Source organism: Penaeus vannamei, chromosome 20, assembly GCF_042767895.1.
Source record: "Penaeus vannamei isolate JL-2024 chromosome 20, ASM4276789v1, whole genome shotgun sequence".
In the NCBI taxonomy this organism is placed as follows: Eukaryota; Metazoa; Arthropoda; class Malacostraca; order Decapoda; family Penaeidae; genus Penaeus; species Penaeus vannamei.
This window is the reverse complement of record NC_091568.1, coordinates 37,327,785-37,340,284: the sequence shown is the minus strand read 5'-3', so window position 1 is coordinate 37,340,284 and position 12,500 is coordinate 37,327,785. Positions and strand designations below refer to the sequence as shown.

Below are 12,500 nucleotides of genomic sequence, written 5' to 3'. Positions count from 1 at the left end.
AAAGGACCGTAATTTCTCTGGCCAATATAGCACATGGCAACTATTACACGGTACGTAGTCAGGGCCAATGGTTTTACGCAGGTATTATGGCCGTGTCACACTAGCACTTATTCCGTCAATTTTTGGACAATAAGTACAAAACATTACAAAATAAGTACAAACATTCTCGAATACAGCTCTTGATCTGACTATGCTTGGCTGAAAAAAAGTTGACGGAAAGGTTTTCAAACGGGAACGATCATTATTGTCTGACTGGAGAATCGACAATTCGCTCAAAAATTGACAAAATTTCAGAAAATTGTCAAAAAATTGACGGAAAAAATGCTAGTGTGACGGTACATTTAGGGTAAACTTCCACGAATCAATGGACAAAATTTCAGAAAATTGTCAAAAAATAATTGACGGAAAAAGTGCTAATGTGACGGTACATTTAGGGTAAACTTCCACGAATCAATGGACAAAATTTCAGAAAATTGTCCCAAAAAAATTGACGGAAAAAGTGCTAGTGTGACGGTACATTTAGGGTAAACTTCCACGAATCAATGGACAAAATTTCAGAAAATTGTCCCCAAAAAAATGACGGAAAAAGTGCTAGTGTGACGGAACTTTTAGGGTAAACTTCCATGAATTAGTTTTACCGAGTGATCGTTTAAGACGTTCATGGGACCCTTGTGTACTCTTAGTGTGCTACGCCGTGCTTTTACTAATCAGCAATCCCACTTATAAAAGATAATAGAATATTTCCTACAATAGCAATGTAATAATACTAATTAAAACAAAAATAATTAAAAGATAATAGAATATTTCCTACAATAGCAATGTAATAATACTAATTAAAACAAAAATAATTAAAAGATAATAGAATATTTCCTACAATAGCAATGTAATAATAATAATTAAAATAAAAATAATTAAAAGATAATAGAATATTTCCTACAATAACAATGTAATAATAACAATTAAAATAAGAATAATTAAAGATAATAGAATATTTCCTACAATAACACGGTACACTCACGATAAGCACAAGCCAGCGTTTCGTCAGCGACCTGCCACGTCGCGTCAGCTCCACACACGACAGTCGTAGCATTTTTGGGCTCCTGTTTCGTAACCAAATTTAATTACGTCCTCGTATAATTTCATCTCACATTAATTACTTAACACAAGAGGCGTTCTAGTAATTGTTTCACTGATACGTAGATTGATATCACTGACATCAAAATAAAAAAAATGGTTCATATCCATAACTAACGCCATGTACAGGCATAATTTGATCTTATTTGATATAATCCGTTTCAACTCCACGTCCAATTAAATCGAAACGTAATGGATCTTACCCCGTATTGCCTCAAGAGAAACCCGGGCGAACAGACGTACTCTATAACGCTCCCAACGGCGCTATTCTTACGTTCTCCTCGGACCATGTTCTCCCCGGCTGACGGCGGAGGAGCCACGCACGCCAAATAACACCCGCCCACTGCCTCCCAGCCCACGCTCGTGCAGGAGACGTTCTTGCCTGCAGCGTCGCCGTCGGTGAGGTGGTCCTGCAGGCACGTGGCGGTGACGGCCTGGCCAGTGAGGTAGAGGCTCTCGGCGGCCCAGTCGGTCGTGGCGTTCTCGACCGTCGGCTCCCCAAGGCACACTGGGCGGGGAAGCTGCTCTGTTACTACTTTCACCACTGTTGCTATTGTTAATATTATCATCATGATTATTATTATCATCGTAGAGATTATCATTAAGGAGAGGATGAAAAGGAAAGAGGGAGAATAGGGAAGGAGGGAAGAGGGAAAGGAGGAGAGAAGGATAAAGTGTAATAATTGTTATTAACATAGTGATTGCCATTAGCATTATTGGCTAGTACCGTGATGATTATCATTAACATGATACTTGTCATTGGTATTACAATTATTATTAGCATAATGATTGTCATTAGCATGATTATCAATATTATCGTCTTGATCATTATAATTATGGTAATAATTATCGTCATAATCATTATCATCACCGTAATGATCATTACTATCACAATACTTATCATTGTCGTCATGATTAATATAATTATCATTATCACCATTATAATTACCGTTATCACTATAGTTGCCATTATCATTATGACGATTGTCATTATCGTGCTAATTATCATTACCATTATCAACATGGCGATTATCATTATTATGATAATCATCATTACCATTATCACCATAGCAATTACCGTTACGATTATGATTATCATTATCACGACGATCATCGTTTTCACCATGACAATCAACATGGCTATTATCATGGTATTATAACTATCATAACAATCATTATCATTTTTTCTAATTCATCATGATGATTCCTATTACCCTATTATCACCACAACTATCACTAAAATAATAGTTGTTATTACGAATGATAATCTTACAACTTACATTAATAAAGGAACTAATAGAAATGAAAAACGGAAAGGGAAATTACTATATAAGACACTGACCATCACAGTCCTCAACGGAGGTCGGCAGAAAGACGTACTCAGTGGGCATCTCGGAGCAAGTGACGACCTGGTCTGACCTGCCGTCCCTCATGCCCATCAGGTCAGGGCAGGTGAAGGTGACAGTTCCGCTCGCGTTCCGGAAGTTCACACTCGTCGCAATGGTGATGAGGGGGGAGGGGGCGGGGGGAGGGTCGTCAAAGCAGTCTGTAGAATTAGATGTTTCAATTGACATCTATAAAGACGAAAATTGTGTATTGCTTGTTCATTTCTGTGCATAAAAAGGGTCTGGCTTTGCTTTGGCTGTTCTTTGACATGTCGCCGTAACAGACTGGCGAGAAAGAAGTTTGCTTTAAGAATGTTCTATCATCCCAGAACCTTTTTTTTCTTTTTTTTTTTGTACTTCTATATGAACCTATCGCATGCAAATGTTCTGACCCCATCAAGTTAGCCAGTAGATTTTTGTTTGAGTTCCCGGTTGCACACCTGAGTGATTTACGGTAGTCAATGATCAAAAAAATTATGTAACATCGAAATGGACCGAGGAATTTACTAAAAGTTCGATGGACTTTCGAGCACTTTGTAATCTGAAAAATATTCAGGATGTGCACTCTTGAACCGCACACTTGGTAACCGTTGCACACTGCACACTTAAATATTTATCGTGCACACTCGAGATCTCGCCGAAAAGTGCCGTCCTTTCCATACTGGTTCGCTGGTGAGAGAATCAACGAGAATCATCGCTCTCGTGTAAACAAAGATGGCGGCTATGTAAACAAACAAGTCGGTCCATAGGCATCATATGAGCACTCTCATACATGATATATTCTCTTTAAAAATTATATATCATTATGTAGAGCACATTACTATACTGAAATAAAAAATCTTTGATAATAGGTCATTTTTACACGATTTTTTTTTATTCATCCGTTGAAAAATCCAGTAGTATAGACCCTCCGTACCATATGCACAAGACAGAAATTTGTCGAACGAAAAGTGTTTTTATCGCTTTTATCCGATCAAAGTTTAATTCTAAGTAGTCCATTAATTTCGAGCCTGGATGGCCTCATATTTAAGCGGAAAGGCAAAAATTGATGGAAAAAGGGCTTGTATGATATTACCTTTAAAAAGCAGTTAAGCAGTTCCCTTAAACTTGTCTGTATTACCGTTATCATGGTGATTATGGTTGTTAATATGAATGTAACCATTATTAATGATATACCCTTATTGTTTTTATCGTTTTATCCTTAACACTGTCAATAGTCATAACCATCACTATCATCATAATTGTCATCATCACCATCACCACCATCAACAAAAAACAAACAAACCTGCCACCCACTTCCCAGGCGACCAACTTACACGGAATCAGGACACAGCCTTCCACCTCCTCCCATCCTGTGGCTGTGCAGGCGAGGGTCTGGCTGACCACATCACCGTGCAGATGATACTTGTCGAGACATGTTGCGGTTACATTGTCCCCGATGTACCAAACAGCGGTTTCGTCCCAGTCGGTTGTGGCATTGCTTACTTTCGGCTCGGCTACGCACACTGCCGATGAGGTTTAAATACGGTTTTATTAATCCACGCACATACATACATGCGCACGCACGAACATACACACACGAAATTATTCTTAATTATACTAATTAAATGGTTTGATAACATATGGTTCTCCTGACAGGTACCCTACTGTCAAGCAGACGTTGGTTACTGTCACTTGCCGAGTAATAACTGGAGATGGTAGATATTACTACATTATTCCAAACTCCTGTTTTTCCACAATATTTTCACTATGTAATGCAGGGCAAACTATCCTCCCTGGTGTTGATGTATCTCAAACATAAGAAACTTTTCAGCTAACAGTCGATTAGCTATAGCAGGATAATTTGAAGGCTATCTGGTAGTTGTTTTGGTCCACCCGCTCATGTAGAAAGGCCCTAAGAGTTGGTGTTAGTGTGTTGTGTACTACTTGATTTGTAGGATTTGTGTGTAATTATTCATAGAAAATGTTGACACTTTTGCAGCCGTTCCAAAGACAGCCTTCCTATTTAAACGAATTTCAAGGTGAATATAGCTAGGTGACCCCGGCTGACCTACCGCACATGTATGACCGCCAATACCCTGTTCCTTTCGCCAACCTTCTCTAGGCACTTGAGACTAGGCCTATAAAGTATGGCAATGGCACTCTTAATTTGTATGGCAATGTGGGGAGTAGGCACCAGTATGTTCTATAATAACGGTGTCAAATATTATACTTTTTTACACGATCATCCAACTAGAAACTAGTGAAAAACTGCATTTTCGGTTGAAAGAGTTTCTGCATTAGAAGGAACTATACAAAATCTAACTAAAATCCACACATAAACAAGAATTAACAAGAAAGAAAGTTTTTATTTTCGGGCACTTCACAAGGAAGCGTAGCCAGAGTTCCACTGAACCAAAGATTAAAATCAAATTGCTGTGATTAACTCAACAAGTGTTCCTTTGCTATCCTGGAGACTGGCATCAAAGGCAAGAAATGCGAGGTGAGTTTGTCATTTGTTTGTCTGTTCAAGAAGTGTCGCAATTAATGTTTTTCTTTTCATAGTTAAAAATAGCATCTAACTGTACTAAATATATTTAATATCATACAAATTGGATTTGGTTCACATTAGCACTTACATCTCATATCACTATACTGATATTCATTAGAAATCTGTTTTTTCTAGTAGGTGTTCTGTCAGAATTGATATAAGGATTGGCTTGATTAAAAATGGAAAAGTCAAAAGAGAAACTGAATTTCACACACCCATGATTCATACAATTAAAGAGGTATATATAACTTAATTTTGTTTTGTTCAATCATAACCCGCTTCTTATGCTACTTCTCTATCGGAAACAATTTACATAAAAGGCAAAATTCATATTTTAGGTCGAAGGTTTAAAATCGCCATATATACCGTTCCTTACAAAAGACAGCCACCTATAATTTTGATCATCTTCTATGGTGTTTTGTATATCTCAGAGCACAAAATACTGACGTAACAAATTCCCCCAAAAAGAGAGACTTCAAAAACTATTTACCTAAACATTCCTGTACCGTCTGGGGCCAAAACACAAATTGAGGATATCTTCTGGTACACGTGACATTCTGAATGGTGACGTTGTCTAGTGTGGCCATATCTGTCGGACACGCATACAGTATAACCCCGTCTTCACTACGGTAATCGACACTAAGGGTCATAGTCACTTGCGCCGGCGGAAGAGGGGGGTCATCAAAACAGCCTGTGAGGAGAGAATCGATAAGAATAATGTAATAAGAGAACAAAAAGCAGATAGCTGCGAAAGAGGAAGATAAAGAAAGAAAGAAAAGAAACGGGGGTTAATGATTTACAAGTCGTGGATGAAATACCTGATAGAAAAAGGATGGAAGATGGATTACATGACAGATAAAAAAAATACCCCAACATAATTTTGGGTTGCAAAGATCTAGTGATTCGCGCATACAATCTCGTTTTTTTTTCTAAATAAGGAACAATACAGTGACAATACGAAAAAAAAAAATGTCAAGATATTTTTAATCTATTCAGGATTCACCTTAAGACGATGTCAAAAAAGACCCAATTCGTTTTTTTAGATTGTCTGAAGCAGATCAGACTGGGTTTCAGACAGATTCATCATCCCTTTCTCACTGTGGCTTTGTTTCATTTTACACGCACAAATGCACAGTTAAGACAAATGAAAGGTCAACTGCAAGGTCAGGACAGGTCTTTTCAGGTTTTCCCCAGGCTAGTTAAGAAAATTTTGTGTTTGTTGTTATGTTGTTGTAAGTTGTAAGTTTTGTAAGTTGGCATTGGGCGCATAGTAGTTACATTAGATGATACATTATCAGCATGTGATCAATGTAAGAAACCAACACAAGAATCTTAGAAACAGAAAGACACACGGAGAGAGAGGGACAGACAGACAGAGACAGAGAGAAACGCTAACCTAAAAGTAACGGGCTGGCAATACCGTTGACCTTTCACTTGTCCCCAGCAGTGCATTATCTATACACATATAGGTTTGCGAACTACTGCTATTACATCCAAGTATTCCCAGCAATTCGTTCTTCCAATATTACCACTAAGTTGCCTTTTCTCACCGTCAGCAGCGCAGTCCCATGGAGCGAGTCCCCAAGCGCCGATTTGGCCTCGACACTGCACGTTTTGCGTCACTCGATTCGCGTTGACGCTGACGTGGAATCCCTCATGACACCTGTAAACGCACATCCTTGGAACAGCTTTGTAATAACTATAAACGAGCAAAAGGCATATAGTTATTCAAATACCATACATCTCGCCACCAATCGCTAACAGCTGGGAGTTGGCGGAGAACGTGCGTAAACATAATTTTTCGAAACTGGTATACTTCTCGCAATTCTTTTCACTTGACATGTACGCTTGTCCACATCATCAACAACAATTGCAATTACATATGACTGAAAGTTTGGGTAGTGAAGGCCCTATCACACTAGCACTTTTTCCGTCAATTTCTGGGGTTCCGTCTGAATTTGAGGCTTTCCACAAGGATCGTCTACAAACGGAACGCCTCCCAGACCAAGACGGTTACGACCGTTTCCGTCTGACTAATTTCCGTGTTGATCATGTGCTGTCAAAATATTAGATAGGATGAGTGAATGTAAACATAAGCTAATGTTTTAGAACATTCTTATATACAATATACATCATATTTCTTTAAAATAACGTAATATGTATCAAGGTCTATATAAGTACTTATATAGACCTTGATATGTATGAGAATGTTCATGTGATTCCCGGGACCTCACACTCCGATAGCGCCATGTTTGTTTACATGATTTTCATACGGAGTTCATTCGGAAACGCAAAAAAATATCGGAAAAAGTACTAGTGCGATAGGGCCTTAAGACAGTTCATTCACAACTTTTTACCAACACAAACAGCGTGATTGGTACATGACAGCGCAAGTAATTTTCTATGAAGATATTCGGTTGACTTTGGGGATATCATCGCCAATTGTATTATTTGATATTGCGTAGTTCGATATAAGATAGCAGATGATAAGGGTTGCCGAGCGTGAAAACCCTAGGTGTAAGTCTTTTTGTGTATACAATTTATGTATGTAGGTTAATCTGTATATATAAGTCAATTATCATTATACTCGTAATCATAACACAATTACGAAACATACTGTAAATCACACGGGCCAAACACCATTAACTTAAAGTAAAACAGTAAAATACAACTTTATACAACCACCCACAAATATATATATATTCTTCCCATATCAACTAAAACTTGGAAAACGAAAGCTTCAAAAAAGGCTTTCGAGAGAACCCCTCAACCTTACGTGTAGTTGGCCCAAGCATCAAGGTGGTTGCTCTGGTCCCAGGCGAGGGACATGTTGCCTGAGGCTGGGTGAGGGTCGAGCCAACAGTCTGTTCAGAGAGGGTCACAGATAGATAAAGATAGATAAATTGACAGATCTATAGATATGAATACTTAACGCGCGCGCGCGTGTGTGTGTGTGTGTGGCGGGTGTATGCAAGGTCTATATAAGTACTTATATAGACCTTGGGTGTATGTATGTGTGTGTGTGTGTGTGTGTGTGTGTGTGTGTGTGTGTGTGTATATATATATATATATATATATATATATATATATATATATATATATATATATATATGTATACTGTGTTTATCTTTATATTTACTCATAGAGACAGATATACAGATAAACTGATAAGTAAATAGCTACAAACAAATAATTTCTTCTCCCTCCATGCTGCGCTTTCGTCCTCACCCAGAATGCCGTGCAGCTTGCAGATGGCGAAGCTTCCTGCAGGGATCTCGTGGGCGACGGCGCTGATGTCGAAGCTGGCGTTCTGCGAGGGCTCGACCATCACGCTGGCGAAGTAGAAGGCGTAGGCGCCCAGAGACTCGAGGATGTCTTTGTCCAGCTGGTAGATGTTGTCGTCGCTCCATCCGAGTCTATGGAGTGGGTGGTTGTTTTGCTTGTATTGTGTGTTATGGCTTGGGGTCGTTGAGGTTATGATTATGGTTGTTAATTGCGCTGTTTTTTCATTTATTTTTTGTTATAGTTGTTAGTTTTTTATTGATGTTTTGTCATAGTTATTATTACAATTGTTATTTAGTTATATTCAATATCATCATCATCATCATCTTAATCATTTTCCATCATCCTCATCATCGTTGTTATTGTTTAATTATTTTTTATAATTGAATGATAATTATGATTATTTCATAATTAATGCTATTTCTCTTATCACTCATTATTACTATCATCATCATAATTAACATCATTATCATGTCGAGTTTTAGTTCAATAATCACTTCTCCTTATTCAATACTAATCTTTCCAACCAAAGATTAAGTACAAGCTACAAAAAAACGTTAACTGTTTTAAAGGCAATAAATACGATGCTTACATATTGTTTACACCAACGTAGCCTCGGAGGATATCGCTGCCACTTTCGCTACTGGAGCCCAAAGCAAATGTCTGAAATTCGTGAAAGGGAATATAAACACTCTTGCATGAACGTGCAGACACATACGTATAGGTAGTTAGGAATATGGACATCCAGAGCATTCTAACGGGTTTTTTTCACCCCCTCCCCCCCTTAAATTCAAATTTTCACGAACATGACGCAAGCAACCCTCCCCCCCCCCCACATAAAATTCAAATCTTCACCCTCCCCCCCCTAACAACATGGAACATCATGACGCCCATGACGCGGGGGGGGGGGGGGGGGGTAGAAGTTTTGAATTCGTAAAGGGGGGGGGGAGCGTCATGTTTTTCCATGTTGTTAGGGGGGAAGGTGAAGATTTGAATTTTAGGGGGGGAGGGGGGGTGAAAAAACCGTTAGAATGCTCTGGATGTCCATATTCCTAACTACTCGTATACACCTATGTACACACACATACGCAAACACACACACACACACACACACACATATATATATACATTGGGCACACATGCACGCGCACACGCACACACACACACACATACACACACACACACACACACACACACACACACACACACACACACACACACACACACACACACACACACACACATACACACACACACACACACACACACACACACACACACACACACACACACATAAACACGCACTAAAAAATACAAACAAACATAACAAACAAATGTAAACAAACGAAAAACACAATCCCACGCATATACCATTCACCCTAACTCAACATAAACAAACCTGACACACACTTCACATTACCCTCACGAGGTCAGCCAAGAATTGAAGTGTGTGCGAATTCTCAGGGTAAGCGAGGTCAGAACCCTCTTGCGCACAGTTTCGCAACGAGGTCGTCACAGTAGATCCAGCTGGGATGACCTTGTAGCAGTGGCCGAGGTACTCCGTGTAACCATCAGGGCAGTAAGCTAGCGAAGGAGAAATTGATATATATTTTTTTTTCCTTTTTTTCTTTTCTTTTCTTTTTTTTGGGGGGTGGGGGTGGAGGGGGGTTGTAGGTGCGGAGATGCAGTTATCGATGATTTATTGATCTACGCGGTTTGTTATTCTTACCATCATTATTATCATTAACATTGTTATCATTATTATTATTACTATTGTCATTATTGTTATTATTACTATCATTATAATTATCATTGATATTATCTTTCTTATTATCATTATTATTATCTTTCTTATTATCATTATTATCATCATAATTATCATTAATACTATCTTTATCATTATCATTATCATTATTATTATTATTATTATTATTATTATTATTATTATTATTATTATTATTATTATTATTATCATTATCATTATCATCAGTATTATAGTAGTATCATCATTACTATTATCATTATCATCTTTATTACCATTATTACCATTAATATTTTTCCATTATTACAATTTTCATCATTTCATTATTATTGCTATTTCTATCATCATTACTTTTGTTATTGCTATTATTATCATCATGATTATCACCACTATTATCAATATCATTATCACCATGTTGACCATCACCATAATCATCACTATCACCATAACCATCACTAACACTATCAGCACCATCATCATCACTATCACCATAACCATCACTAACACTATCATCACCATCATCATCATCACTATCACTATCATCACCATCACCATCATCATCACTATCACAATCATCCCCATGTACCTGGAAACATACAGACGAAGAGGGTGTTCTTATCAGTACAGCTTTGGACTCTATAGGTTCCATCACCCGCCACTGCCACACACTCTCTTTCGGGTGTAGCCTGTAATACGTGGATCTTATTGTAGGCCTATGCTTATCAGTGGAAATCGTGAGTGTTGATTTCATTGATTAAAAGGGATTAAGGGATTTTGAGGATGGGAGGAAATTGTGCTTGGTTTCACATATTAAAAAAAAAGTCTTATAATCTTAATGCTATGATATTTAATAGTGAATGGGGATGTTAGAATGTATTTCATTGCATAATTCTAAGTTAGCAATCATGGCCGTTCATTATTACGTCAGATTCTCTACCATTAAAAATCATATATAAAAAATCCTACCCACAGAAGACATTAAAAATAGATTACACTGAAAAGTTATCCCATACCTGACAGTCAACTTCGCAGGTTAAATCATTAGCCACACCGGGCATTGATGGTCTGTAGGAAGGATCGCCTCTGTCCAGAAATGAAATAATGAATACATACAGTATAATTGCATTATTTAATAGTATCAACAGATATCATATGATAGTACGTAGAAACAGATTACTGAGGGGTTATAGATGCAGCCTCAAAGAATCTATAAAGCAAGCCATCTATGCATATCACATTATTGGAAAATATTAAATTAATTAAGATCAAAGGCAATAATATGGGCAATGTATCAAAGCTGGTCCTATATACAAGCAGATATTCGTTCACGCTAAGCGCCTGGATGCGGTAAAGAGGCCATTTCCTTTCCAGTCCGACTTTAACCCCCGTATGCTGATGTCACGATGCCAGTCAAAGTCAAAGTTGGTCCCATATCCATCTGGACGTAAGGGACATGTTTTCGTAGAGAAACATGCTTACTAAGCCGCGGGATGATGCGCTAGGATGGCCTAACTGTTCCCTTCCGCCCCGACTTTGACCCTCGCATGCTGACGTCAGCATACCAGTGCTCATTCACAGGTGAGTCGACTGAGAGGAGCAGCCGGGCGCGAACCCAGGACCATGTCATTGCAAAGCCAGCGCTCTACCGCTGAGCTATGCCACCTCCGATACCAGTACTCACTGATATTGCTAACGGACGCAAACCCACGACCTCGCGATTGGGAAGCTAGCTAGCTACCTTTCGGCTACGCAACCCCTTGACAAGGGAAACTTACCTGAAATTATGGGCAGTGTAGTAGAAGGCATCTTCACGTGCAGTCCCGAGGTCGTGCACACTCTTGATTAGTGCTAAGGATGCGTTCTTCCTTCCGCAACTTGTTATAGTGAAAAGAAACTTTATTCACCGAGAAAATGAATCTTTAACATCGTGTTATTGTTATATATATATATATATATATATATATATATATATATATATATATATATATATATATATATATATATTATATATATTATATATATTATATATGTGTGTGTGTTTGTGTATAATATATATAATATATATATATATAATACATATAATATATACATACATACTTATATATATATATATATATATATATATATATATATATATATATATATATATATATATATATATATATATATATATATATATATATATATATATATATATATAAATCCAGCGATAACGTTAGTGCATCGTAAATATTACGGGAACATTTTAATAGCACCAAGGGAATCTTTTACAATTAGCGGAGTGGGTCTTCAAACTGAACCGTATATCCAGTCAGCCCATACTGATTAATATGTTGCTTCATTCATTCACTCACTCACTCACACACACACACACACACACACACACACACACACACACACACACACA

General features: G+C 37.8%; 2 protein-coding genes across 2 annotated transcripts in view; both read right to left on the bottom strand.

Annotated features, from left to right (window-relative positions):
• Positions 1-8,681, bottom strand: part of LOC138865347 (uncharacterized) — an 11,583-nt gene extending 2,902 nt beyond the window's left edge. Inside the window, exons 1-8 of the mRNA XM_070135702.1 lie at positions 8,278-8,681; positions 7,826-7,913; positions 6,600-6,712; positions 5,540-5,740; positions 3,836-4,024; positions 2,477-2,680; positions 1,338-1,642; positions 1,019-1,100 (exon numbers count right to left, since the gene is read on the bottom strand). Coding sequence (XP_069991803.1) covers positions 1,019-1,100; positions 1,338-1,642; positions 2,477-2,680; positions 3,836-4,024; positions 5,540-5,740; positions 6,600-6,712; positions 7,826-7,913; positions 8,278-8,377 — 1,282 coding nt within the window. The 5' untranslated portion in view covers positions 8,378-8,681. The remainder of the gene's footprint in view (positions 1-1,018; positions 1,101-1,337; positions 1,643-2,476; positions 2,681-3,835; positions 4,025-5,539; positions 5,741-6,599; positions 6,713-7,825; positions 7,914-8,277) is intronic.
• A 2,401-nt stretch (positions 8,682-11,082) lies between these two features.
• LOC138865212 (uncharacterized) overlaps positions 11,083-12,500 on the bottom strand; it is a 3,410-nt gene continuing 1,992 nt past the window's right edge. The window contains exons 3-4 of the mRNA XM_070134609.1: positions 11,869-11,967; positions 11,083-11,176 (exon numbers count right to left, since the gene is read on the bottom strand). Coding sequence (XP_069990710.1) covers positions 11,083-11,176; positions 11,869-11,967 — 193 coding nt within the window. The remainder of the gene's footprint in view (positions 11,177-11,868; positions 11,968-12,500) is intronic.